This window comes from Lissotriton helveticus, chromosome 6 (assembly GCF_964261635.1).
Source record: "Lissotriton helveticus chromosome 6, aLisHel1.1, whole genome shotgun sequence".
In the NCBI taxonomy this organism is placed as follows: Eukaryota; Metazoa; Chordata; class Amphibia; order Caudata; family Salamandridae; genus Lissotriton; species Lissotriton helveticus.
In genome coordinates this window covers 1,091,887,209-1,091,900,809 of record NC_136067.1, presented here as the reverse complement: position 1 = coordinate 1,091,900,809, position 13,601 = coordinate 1,091,887,209, and the positions used below count along the sequence as shown (strand labels likewise).

Genomic DNA, 13,601 nt, shown 5'->3' with positions numbered 1-13,601 from the left:
CAGGACTCCTCTGACCCCACTGCACGACTCCAGCACAGCTGAGCTCCGTGGAAGGCGTCGGAATCCGTGGAACCAGGCAACTTGGAAAGCCTTCAACTTGCTAACAGCGCAGCTCCTGAGGCATCCTCGAAGCTGTGCACTGGGGACTGAGACACCCCGACACCGAGCTCCACCTGCACCGAAGACCAGCCCTCCTCACTCCACGAGATCTGCGTGGGGCCCTTCTGCTCTGCTCAACGCGTTGTCCGGTTGCTGGCCCGTTGGCTAGTAGCCCTCTGACGACGACTCCTTTGAAAATCCATCGCTGGTCTGGTTGTTCCAGACTGGCACTTGCTTCCCTGAAAAGGTGAAGTACCTCAGACCCTCCTGGTCTGCACCAGAAGCCGTTTGTGTATCCTACGTGGGTTGCCTTTGCTTAGGCTTGTTGGCTCCAATCTTGAATGCGACCCCTCCATCTGCGAGAACCTTTGTGGGACAGCTCCTCTCCAGCACCTGGTCGTCCTCGACGCCTCCTGGTCCGCGTGGCTGCAACGAAATGCTTCACATCCGCACCCGATTGCTCCTCGACGACGTCTGGTTCCTCTCTGGTTCCACCCGGTCACTGGTTAGTGACCTAGACTCTGTCCCCTCTGCTTTCAGGTCCTCTTCATCCTAGATCCACCCGGACATCTTCCTCCTGGTCGCCTGCAGCATCTTTCTTCAAGGCTCCATTGAGAACCACGACGAAACCCGACACACTTTGACACCTATGCACCCGCAGCCCATGGGTGAGGTAACGCGAGTACTTCGGTGCTCCAGTAGGGATTGACTATCCTAGTGTCCAGGTTTACTAGTTGTTTCCTCCTCGCTAGACCGGAAGTGTCCTAAATCTTCATTTACTTACCTTCTAAGTTCCCATTGACTTAACATTGACTCCCGCGTGTGTGTAAAGACACTGCACGCGCCGCCTGTGGGCCTGACTACTACTAACCTAAGGTTCAGATAGTGTATCCCCAGCGATTCCCTAGGCCCTAGGCCTTCTCCTTTCCCAAGACGTGGTCCTTATACCACTTACTTAGTATATGGTTTTACGCGCCCCTAGGGCCTAACGGTAAATTGTGCTATTTAAAGTATTTCTAAGTGTAACTTGTTATGTGCTTTTGCCTCTGACCTCATAAGAGTTCAGAGGAGTGTGTTAGTAAATAAATACATATACACACATATATATATATATATATATATATATATATATATATATATACATATATATATATATACATATATTCATCTCCTGTGTGGTGTCCTTCCATTTGGTATTCAAGGGGTTACATATGGTAAAACAGCTGGCTTTACACGCCCTCAAGAGTCTTTTAGCCGAAGGCTGTTCTGTCCACGGTACCACTAGGATAGCTGGTCTATAAGGTTGACTTACAACCATCACCATAAGGGTTGTTTGGACTGGTGCAAGGTGCTCACTAGAATAGTGAACATCATATACCAGGCCAACTTCTCACAGTGTCCCACGGAGAGTGGGTATAACGGCCCAAGAGGCACGCGGTGTTAACTGACCGCAACCCCATACTCAGGGAGGAGAACATCTTTTTGCCAGATTGCTCATACCTCTTGCATTCCCGATCGGGGGGAGCCGTCGGGAATGCGGTCTGGGAGTTAGAGGCCTGTATGACCAGACTCTCGGGGGTGGGGTGGGTGGACAGGAAGCAAGGGTCGCCCTGAGCCGGGCGGTGGCGTCTGGCCACGTTCCTATCTACAGGAGGACCTATAGGGGGCCTGGACCAGGTGCCCAGAAGAACGTCAGACAAGGCCTCATTAAACGGCAACAGAGGCTCCGAGGAGCTTGCTTGCGGTTTAAGGGCCTCAGTGAGGAGGTTAGTCCTCACGGCCGCGACGGGGAGCTCAAGGGATAAGGCCTTGGCCGCCCTCGTCAACACCACACTATAAGCTGCCCCCTCCTCCGTAGCCACGGTAGGAGGGGAGACAAAGCCAGTGTCTGGCGAGGTGTCCAGACCACTGGCGTCCCCTAGCTCACCTGTCCAGTCCTGATAAGGTTGGCACTCACGTGCCAGAGGGTCCTCAGACCCCATCCAATCCGCCTCGCCACCCATCTCCTGGTATTCAGGGGCAAAAGATGGGGCCGGATCATAGAAATAAAAATCTCCCATCGGCGTAGAATGCCGCGTCGACCGATGCCGCTCCGGCGCCGGAACCTGACCGAGGGGTGAACCGTGGTCGGCACCGGGGGCGACACCCTAGGAGCCGGCGAGGTCGTACGGTCGACCGGCGACGACCCGGATCCGGGCCCAGCGAAGTCCTGCGGCGTCGGGACCGAAGTCACCGAAGGCGCCGGGGCCGAAGCACCCGAGGGCGCCGGGGCCGAAGCACCCAGTCCGCTTGGGCTCCCAGTCGGGGCCGCGGAACCAGACGGAGGAGTGAGCGACCTCATGGCCGAGAGGAAGGCGTCAATCTACTCCGGCGTCGTGTTCTGCCCAGGGACCGGCAGGTATGGAGCAGGCCGCGACGCCTGCGGCTCCGACGGAGCCGCGTGGGCGGTGTCACCCGAACCCCCGGCCGTGTCGGGGGGGGGGGGGGGGGGGGGGGGGGGGGGAGTCGGAAGAGCGAGGTCGCCTCGTCGACTTCTTGTCCCTCTTACCTGAGGACTTGGAGCTCAAGGAGTGGTGTTGATCCTCCGAGCCGTGATGACTCCGGCCCCACGACCGGTCCCTTGACCTCCTTCCGGACCGGGACCTCGAACGGCGCAGGGCCGACTGCCAGAGCTCGAGGCGCTTTCGGGACCGCTGCCGCCTAGCCTTCGACGTCAAGTCCCGGCAGTTGGGGCACGCGTGGTCCATGCAATGAAGACACAGGCGATAGGGGTCAGTAACCGACATCAGTCGGTTTCAGTCGACGCAGGGTTTAAACTCGGGCATCCCTGCCGGCACCGTCGGGGTCGTTCGACTTCGAAAAATATGAACAAAAAGATCAAAAAGTTTAGCCAAAAAATGACTAAAGGGTACCACTGTTCCCGGATCGGCGCTTGCTGGCGCGGAAAAATTAGGAACTGACGTCTGCGCGCGAGGGCAGCGTCTAAGTACTCCGGCGATGTCATCCCAGCGCCAACGACGACGGACGCGGAGCCGCAGACGACGCCTACTGACGCGCAGGGGTACTGCTACGCAAAAGTTTCCATATCCAGTCTGACGCCTGGGGGTATTCTAAGGGAAGGAATCTAATACTAACCTGTTTCTTTCAGATTGTGCATTGCTTTGTTTACACGCACGCACACACACACACAGTGTCTCTAGAAGTCAGATTTTTGTAGGAGGTTCCTACAAGGTACATATAACAAAGGGCATGACTGACACTTCAATGTGCAAGCTTTGTTTGGATTCCAAGAAGATTTGAAAGACCCCTATATATTGAAAATGCTAGACTTGTGTGCGATTTCGACCCAGCTCGATTCAAAACATGCTTTGTCTGGGGGGCGTGGCCAACAGCATGGCCGGGTAGGACGTGCTGCTGTGTAGCTCCCGGTGACCTGCACTAAATCCGTCATATATTGATACTAAAAACTTCCAAGAAACCGAGAATCAACGACCGGACCAGACGCTGCACCTACGGCGCTCAGGGTTTCGAGAAATCCTGCTGCCTACGTACTGAAATCGGCCACGGAAAGCTGTGAGCGTGAAACCTCATCATCAAGATGGCGGACAGATACGTCTTTAGGGCCCAAGAGTAGCGCTCATCCGAGGCCCAGAGGAACGGCCCTGCGGGCAGCGGAGAGCCCCCCTGCACCCCCTGTGTAGTGTGGCCGAGAGTGAGGGGGCTGGCGGCGGCTGCGGAGATCGGGAGAGCTCCCGATTGTGTCCTGACACCTGGCGCGGGCCCCGCTTCAGGAAGTGCGGAGATTACGAGGGAGCCGCCGCGGATGAGAGGACCGAGACCTGCGGCCCAAGTGAGGAGGAGAGTCGGGGAGCTGCCGGTGCCCCCCCCCCCCCGACGGGCGACCTGGCATCGCCCGTGCTGCTACGAACCGCTCCGCTGAGTCGGAAAACGGATCGGAAAGGGCTCCTCTGAGAGTGGCTACCCCCTGACTGGAGGCTACGATGTCGGGAGTCCGTTGGACTGGGGGACGCCTGCGGCGACCGGTGAGTGACCAGCGCCCCCCCCCCCCCACCTGCACCGGCGGGGAACTGGCTGAAACCCCTGCTGTGCGGTCGCTGGGAATCCCGGCCCGGGGCGATATTGCCTGAAAGAACGTACCGAGCGGGGGTTGGGAGCCCCCACGCCCCACGCAGAGACTTTGCCCTGCTCCAGCCGGGGTCTGGCCTGCAACTGTGATTGCGGCCCCGGTGCCCCGGACCCCGAATGCCCTGCGCCCCTCCTGGAGAGATCCTCCGCACGGGTCACGCCTGAGAGTGCCTGGAAGCCCCCACTAAGCTGGTATCCTGTCACGGCCGACGAGGGGTGCACCTCATTGACACCATAGGGGCTGGACTCCCTGAAGGCCTTTCACCACCGCTGACACCAGGAAGAGGGTAGCTTGCTACCGGTTGTGAGACCTGACGAGTGGGGCGGCCTCACCGCCTATACACTGGGGACACTCGATAGCCGACCTAGTCCCTCGCCCTCGCCACCCGTCCGGCCTCTCCGCCCAAGTGGCCCGTTGGCCTGCACGAGACTCGGGAGAGATCCCCCCCCCCCCCCCCCCACCCCCCACCCCCACCTAAGGCACTCCTGCCCAGTACTGAGCGACGAGATGGGGAAATGAGATCCAGTGGCGAGGACGGTGAGACAGGAAACCATCGATAACTATGCCACGACCCGGGGACAGAAAGAGGCGATCCCGGCACCGCCTGCCACGCGCACTGACACCGCCATGCTTCTGGAGGCGATCCAAGCCTCTAGGACGGACATACAGGAGTCTAGAGCAGCATTAGAGGTTAAAGTAGGCGAGGTGGGCTCAGAAGTCCTCTTGCTGCGCCAAGACTTTCGGAATTTGAAGGAGAGGGTGACTACGGCGGAGACCCGAATTGGCGAAGCAGAGGATTCCCTCACCACCCTCTGGAAGGACATGGCGGAACTACAAGCATCACACAGGCAGCTGCTGTGGAGGGTGGATGATGCGGAAAATAGGACAAGACGCAACAACCTGCGCTTCGTGGGCTTTAGAGTGGGCATCGAGGGAACGAATGTAGCGGCCTTCCTACATTCCTGGCTAACGTCAACTTTTCCACAGGCCCAATTCTCCTACTGTTTCGTCATTGAAAGGGCGCACAGGGCCCTGCTGGTGAAACCGCCGGAGGGAGCGCGACCGCGACCGATCATTGCACGCTTTCTCAATTTTGCGGACAGGGACCTCATCCTACGGGAAGCCAGAAAAAAGGGTGAACTTCGATTGGAAAATACGAATATCATGATCGTCCCGGATTACAGCCAGGATGTCCAGAAACTGCGACGCTCCTATGACTCAGTGAAAGCAAAGTTGCGAGATCTGCACATATCCTACATGCTGCTCTTCCCGGCGAAGCGGAAAGTACTGTTCAAAGGTAAATCCCATTTTTTCCAATCGACCGGAGGAGGCCTGGCAATGGTTAGAAGAGCGCCCACTGCTGCGAGAGGCAGAGGAGGAAGGCCGCAGAATACGATCCGAAATGGCGGCCGCCAATTTCCGGAGGAGCCCGCCCAAGGCTCAAAGGCCCCAGAATCCGCGGTTGAGAAGACATTCGCAACCGACCCCTTATCCGGATCACTCCACGTCGGGCCGAGGGAGACAGAACCTGACGACGCCGGCAGAGGTGGATTTGGTACCAGGATCCAGGTTCAGCTGTCTGATGAACCACGCAGATCCAGAGGTGGAGGATGAGAGAAGCAGCCGTATGTCGGACGGGGAAGAATCGACGGAACAATCTCTGCATCCCCTAGTCACAGCAATCCGAGAGCTGGAGCGGAGAGCGACTGGCACGCCTGAGGATCAGGACATTGAAACACAAGATTCCCACTCCTGAAGAAGTACAGTACTGATATCCGAAACAGCAGCTCATCGTTATGGGGGCACGCAAGTTACAAACACTTTCCTTCCTGTTTTGACATATCTTACTGTTGTTAGTTTATTGGCTCTTTTGTTGGCCCGCACAGCCCAGGGAGACCTGTCCTACTGTTAAATTGGTAAGCAAGACACGAAGGGCCCCGTGGGCAATCTAGTTAGAGCCTTAGAGATAGCTTAGTTGGGGATTCTATTGGCAGGGCGACAGACCTTTACCACCTGAACGTCCTGTAAGTTACCTGTTACACGGATGGGATGGACGGGAGGAAAAGGGGGGGGGGGAAGGGGTTGAGGGTTTTCACAGTTCTGTTGGGGGGGACTAGGATGGGTGGAGGGAAGAGGGGGAGACAATTAGTTGAATACAGTCATGTACCTTGGTGCTCTGCACTACACTCCTACACCAGAGACCGTCCACACTGCTCTAGCTTTACCCCAGAATGGCGAATCCAGTAGTCGCACAACCTACAGAACACAGGAAAGTTAGTGTCCTAACCTGGAATGTGAACGGGCTTGGTAATAAAATTAAAAGAGGTCTGGTGAATTCTTACCTTAAGAGACTGGACCCAGATATAACTTTCCTACAGGAAACTCATCTCAAGGGAAATAACTGTCCCTTTATTGCCAGGGGGCGTCACAAAGTTCTGGCACATGCGGGTTACACTACTGATTCGAGAGGAGTAGCAGTCATTATAAAGAACACTACCCCATTTTGTACTACACGCACCTGGGAAGACCCTCTGGGGACTTGTGTGGGGGTCCAGGGGACATGGAACAGACACACATACACGCTCATATCAGTATACGCGCCGCCCAAATTGCAGGCGACCACGTTCAAGACGCTGGCCAACATACTCCTAGACACGGCTGATACCATTCAAATAGTAGGCGGTGACTTCAATGACGTAATGGAAAGGGTGATAGATCGGTCGGGGACTCCGTCCAGGGGAGGGACCCAGACCCCCCTAGCCCAGCTGATTGCTAATATAGGACTCACGGATGTCTGGAGATGGTTGCATCCGGGCCGGACGGTCTATTTCATTTTATTCGGCCGCACATAGGGTATTCTAGACTGGACTACATATTCATGTCTAGACAGCACCTGACGGTGGAAGCCACAGCAGAATATAAGGCAAGGGGAATCTCCGACCACTCGCCATGGTTAGTGAGCATGGGACGGACTCAGGGTAATATGGGGACCTCCTGGCGCCTTGCAGCCTGGGATCTCCAAAACGCTAGTGTACTGAGAGGTGTGAGAGCGGATGTGCAGGTTTATCTCGCTGAGAATGAAGGGTCAGTTGATTCAAGGGTGACCCTTTGGGAAGCCTTGAAGCCAGTAATGCGGGACAGGATACAGAATAGACTGGGGGAGGAAAGGAGGAAACTTCAATATGAAGTAGCTGCAGTGGAACGGAATATCCTGGATCTAGAGAGAGAGTACCTGAGTTCAAGAAGTGCTGTGACTCTTCGGAGGCTCATTGAACAAAAACACTATAGAGAACTTGTGACGGATGAGGCGAAGACTCAAGCTCGGGCCACCCTCCACCGCCTCTATGACGTGGCGGATAAATCAGGCAAACTTCTGGCGTGGCTTAGTAAAAAGGAACAGGCAGCTAGATGGGTGGACCACGTTAGAGACGCAGAAGGGATGCTTGTTAGTACTGATGCACAGATTGCCGAGACTTTTGCTACGCATTATGAACGCTTCTACACAGCCAGAGACCTGGGGTCTTGCGAGGAGGCGCTTGTTAGTACTGATGCACAGATTGCCGAGACTTTTGCTACGCATTATGAACGCTTCTACACAGCCAGAGACCTGGGGTCTTGCGAGGAGGCTCTGCGATATATGGAGCAGACTGACATTCCCTCGTTGGACCCGGACGCCCTCAAGGCACTTGAGGCTGACATGACAGTGGAAGACGTCTCTATGGCCATCGCTCGCCTGAGACCTGGTAAAACACCGGGACCAAACGGCTTCCCGGCGGAATTTTTCAAGCATACGGCGGACCTTCTGGCATTCCACTTGAGGAACCTCTTCATGGGGGCCTATCAAGAGGGGAGGCTTCCCCCAGACCTCGCCATGGCGACAATCGTTCCAATACACAAGGAGGGAAAACCGCAAGAGGACTGTGCGTCCTACCGCCCCATTTCCCTCCTGAACACGGAGGTGAAACTCCTGGCAACTATCCTGGCGCTCCGATTGAGGTCAGTGATCCCAGACCTCATACACCTGGATCAGACTGGTTTCTTGCCAGACTGGGCCACTAAGCTGAACCTTAGACATACCCACAATTGGTTACAGGAAGTGAGGGAAAGAGAGCTGCCGCACTGGTTTCTCTCCCTTGACGCAGAGAGAGCCTTTGACGCAGTTCACTAGCCGTTCCTGGAGGGGGCCTTGCAAAGATTCGGCTTCGGCCCCAAATTTCAGAACTGGGTCCGGCTCCTCTACAATACGCCGCGAGCTAGAGTGAGGGTGAATGGGAGACTGTCACGTGAATTTCAGATCCAGAGAGGTACCCGCCAGGGATGCCCTCTGTCCCCCCTCCTCTTCACACTTACCATTGAGATATTAGCCGCTAGGGTCCGACAAAATGCAGGAATCACTGGCTTTCAAAAAGCCGATACAGACCCCGCACAGGAGAAAATATCCCTCTACGCGGATGATATACTCTTACACATTACCAATCCGGAGACCACTATCCCGGAGCTGTTCCTAGAACTGGAGTGCTATGGTAGACACTCCGGATACAAAATAAACTGGCATAAATCGATCCTATACGACCCAGGGGGCCGAGAACGCTGGGTGACATTGCCAGGACAACTCATTACAACGACGGAGGGCTTCCAGTATCTCGGGATTTACATCACCCTTGACAGGAGGTTATCGCTCCAAAAAAACTTGGAGAGGATCATACTGAACTCCATAGCAGATATGGACCGCTGGAAACGGCTTCCACTTACACTCTTGGGACGAGCGGCCATGTACAAGATGATTATTCTCCCCAAATATTTGTATGCTCTACAGAACGAATACTACCCGCTCCCGCCAGCGAAACTGCCTAGAATCCATTCATATCTGAGGGCTTTTCTCTGGTTAGGTAAGCAACCTAGAGTAGCACTGACTACTCTTCAGAGACACCAATGCAGCGGAGGAATTTCGCTTCCTAACTTGGAAGCCTACTACTGGGCGGAACACATGTCCCGGATTAATGACTGGCTACATACCCAGGAAGACCACCCCACTTATGCCCTGGAACGACACAAACTGTCCTCGCACAATTTACTGTACTATCTGTACAGGGGTCCAGCACAGGAGCCGCTCCTCCCCGCGACTGTTATTACAATACTTGCATGGAACAAGGCGACTAAACGCACGGGCTGGGAGAAGAAACCCACCCGGCAGACTCCGATATGGCACTGCAGGTGGCTTCCTGAACTACATAAACTTAAGGGCTTCCAACGCTGGGATGACATTGGAATCTCCACCATAGGGGACGTGATCGCCAAGGGGGAATTGAAATCCTTTCAGGCCCTAAAGTCGGAGTTCGGGCTTCAACACTCACAGCTCTTCAAATACACGCAACTGCGACATGCTTGGCGGGCACAAAACATACACTTACCTGGGCTCCCAGAATATGCACCACAGGAGGGTCGGTCTCACTCACCTATAAAACCTTAACCAACAATATGCTAGGAGACCTGGCGAAACTTAGAAAGACATGGGAGGGGGGAGGTAGGAGGACTAAAGGACCTAGACTGGGACATAATATTGATGCATCCCCGAGAGGTGGCGATTAAATCTAGGCTGCGCCTCATCCAATTTAATGTACTCCACAGAACCTATTATGATAGGGTGAGACTCCATAGAATGGGGAAAATAGATGATACTAAATGCCTCCGATGTCGCCGAGACAACGGAGACTTCTATCACATTCTGTGGACATGCGACTTGATACAAAATTATTGGGACCACATCTTCCGGGAACTGAGTGAGGTACTGGAGGTCCCACTAAATCGGGAGCCTAAGCTGGCTCTGCTGGGTATGACTAATGACGTGGACCTACAACGCTCTCTCCTAACCTTCCTGGTGTTGGCCTTGGTGGTAGCCAAAAGAGACATAGCAAAACACTGGGGATCACCGACACCACCGGAACTGGAGGAATGGAGACGAGGGTTGGATCTTTACATGGCAGCCGAGAGAGTGACCTACAGAGCTATGGGGTGCCCGAGGAAGTTCCGTAGGGTCTGGACCAGGTGGCGCCATTATCATGGTTTGGATGGGGGGCTGTGAGGGAGGTGAGTTCAGTAGAAGGCTACAAGACTACGGGAACACCTCCAAGAAGGCATTGGAGGGGACGCTAAGAGTACTGCACACCGAATTTGTGGACATTGAACAAGCAGGGTATGAACTGTAACAGCGAAGTCCGATTGTGGAGGGGTGGGCATGGGAGTAGGGGGTTGAGTACTGCTAATTACATGACTGTACGATTGAGTTTTGAAAAAATGCAAATAAAAATACTTTTAAAATAAACAACAACAAAAAACATGCTTTGTCTGCACAGCCTAGTACTGCAGTGACGGTTATGAAAAACAGAGTTAAGAGGACTGTGATATCTCAGTCATTAGGCCTGCCCTCCAACCAATATCCATCAATCAGCGGTTGTACCCAATAAAGAAAAATCATTGAAACATTACTTACTGCCTACTTTTAGTACCTCAATGTAGATTTGCTGAGAGGTGGCTAAATAACTGCCTTGCTAGAATCCAAACCCTTATATACTCTGAGCCATAACATAATCAGGTAGAATATTGTCATAGCTCTAAGGTAATGAGAACACAGACATAATTTGTCACCTCATTGCATGGTCCTAAAAAGGACATTTTTCTTTTCATTTTCTTTTGACATGACAAATCTATTTCGGAGTAGCAGCTCTTCCGCAAAGGCGGTGGAGCGTCGACCAGCAAGTGAAATATAAAACGATATCTTAGTATCTGAGCCAGCTTGTGCAAGGAGGGGAAGGTCCAGCATATGGAAGAGGGGAGGAGGAGTGTTATGCCAAACACACATGCCCACTTAGGTTTCTCTAGGCCAGCTGTATTAAACAGCCAGGCTGGGGAAACCCCACAGACTCCCTGTCCTGAGCGGAGCGTCTTCTCAGCCCGCTCAGGCCAACCGCTGTGCTGCTCTCATATGAGAGCAGCCCGGGGATCGGATGAGAGTCATGATAGTTTCCAAGGGACTCCTGGGACACGAACTGCAGCAGAGGAGCGCGAGGCAGACTGCAGCACCAGATAAGTGTTTATTTTTATTATTAACACCCCCTCTCTGCACCGAGCCCTCCCGCCGCTGGTCCCCTCTTCCCCTCAGCTTCCCCTCTACCTGCCCGCCGTAATTTTTTGGTGTCTGCCGCTACTGTTTGAGGCATTCCAGCCCTTGGACAAGTAGATCATTGCGAATATTTCATACCCTATAATAGCAAAAGATTGTGTTGAACCTCAATTTGTGACTCTTTTGCTTTATTTATAAAGGATTCTAATATGCAAAATTCTGAATATAAATACAAACGGACCTGTGCTTTGGTACCTATCATGCTATATAATTGCAACACTTTAATAAAAATACTTTATCTCAACTCTGGTTTTTTAGTTAAATAGAAAAGAGCACATTAGGGAGGTGAAGGGTGTAGAATTATTTATATTGTCCATTTAAACTTTATATGTAGATGCACTGAGTGTAATATAATGTGTATTACCATTGTTGAGTGTGGGGAGGGTCATGACTCACAAGAAGAGATGCCTTGAGTCGCTCACAATGTCCATCCCTTCTCCCAACAAATGTAATAACAAGCATGGTACACGCTGCACATTTTCACTTAGGGTTCATTTCACGTAAGGTTTACGCCATGGTATTTTCCATGTATTTGAATTATTTTAATTACTTAACCAAAAACCATGAGATAAGAGGTCAAATCCGGGCAGACATAAAAAAAACAAAAAATGCCACATTCACAGTGACAGTTAAGAGGGTGGTGTCCCTGTGTAATGTCATTGTAACCTACATTCTATAATTGAGTGCCTTCACAGATTAATACTGCTCTACATAGACCTTGCCCTGTGTGGGAATGTAGAATTTAGTACAGTTGCTATAAAGAAAGTGCTATTGGACATCACTTAGTTTCGCTACTATGATTGACATATCGACATAATAAGAAATGTTAGGCTGTTGTGCAGTTTTCGATCAGTTAGGTGCAACACAAGCTTCGTCTGCTCAGTTTAACAGCCAGTAGGGAGAAAAGCAATAATGAGAATACCGTGATATCAGTCATTAGGCCTGAACTGGAACAAATACTGTCCAAATATTAGTTTATCAGCAGTTGTACAAAATAATAAGCACAAAACAGTTACTAAGATCAAGTACATATACAACACCATCGTAAAATGTACAAAAAAACCTTACTTCTGTGACCGGTAATTCAAGTTGAACGACATCTTCCTGCTTGGATACTGGAGTTTGCAAAGCTGTGTCTAGCAATAAGATGCCATTAAGGTCCTTCCTACAGCCAACTGCATAATCATCGACAAAGACAACTTTATCCACTGTAGAAAAATACTGACATTTCACCCGTCCTCCTGATTTTTCTGCAAAAGAAGATACAAAACAATTCTTTGAAATTCTGGTCTAAATAAAAATGAATGTACATAAAATGTTTAAAACTACTGACTAGTGCACACATCTAGTTCTTTTTAGATTACTCATTTTGCGAGTGGAACAGACAAAAATGTTTTGGATTATCACCTGAAGGTATCCAAGTGGAGGAAACAGTTGCGTTGATTTAATGGGAATTCTTGTTTCTTTTAACAAAGTAGATCCTTAAATACTAAACCTCTTCTACTCTACACAGGTGTTTTAAGAATATGAAAAAAATCTCAAATATGGTTTTACAGACTTTTCAACTTCTAGTAACCATGTGTCACACCACAGAAAATAATGATCAGAAAGCATTGGAACCACACTCTTAGTCCACACCCCCACATATTTTGGCTTGTTAAATGTTTAAGACAACATTTAAAAATTTAAGTATAAACGACTGACAACAGATTGTTCACTTACTTTTTATTGATACAAACATCCATATGCTACAATAAGAATAAGAGGACAATGGCTCAAAACCCAAGAAATATGACACTGTTACAAGTAACACCTAAAAACAGTAAAGTATTACAGTTATACAGAACAACTATTTTTCTATAGAAAAAAACTCCTTCAACTTAGTCTATTAGCGTACAATCCATTTTCCGTGCACTACAACTGAAAGGTACTATTCATCCTCGCAATAAAAAAAGCATAACAAGTTACAATTACTACATCGAAATGAACTAGATTTTCAAACGTTTCATAATTTTTTTTATTTTGAATAGTGCGATGGAAAAATAAATTTGTGCACTAACATAGCTCACAATTATTAATAAGTGATGTACATCTGTGACAGGCTCAAAAAATAAAAACTTTTCACTCAATAGATGTTTCAGCATTATCAGTCAACGTGGGAGGTGCTAAACATCG

At 51.1% G+C, this 13,601-nt stretch overlaps 1 protein-coding gene across 4 annotated transcripts in view; it reads right to left on the bottom strand.

Annotated features, from left to right (window-relative positions):
- The window catches only part of BIRC6 (baculoviral IAP repeat containing 6), a 2,208,279-nt gene that overhangs the window by 2,107,688 nt on the left and 86,990 nt on the right, over window positions 1-13,601 (bottom strand). For all 4 annotated transcript variants that reach the window (XM_078648748.1, XM_078648749.1, XM_078648751.1 and 1 more), the window contains exon 2: window positions 12,495-12,676. In XM_078648748.1, coding sequence (XP_078504874.1) covers window positions 12,495-12,676 — 182 coding nt within the window. The remainder of the gene's footprint in view (window positions 1-12,494; window positions 12,677-13,601) is intronic.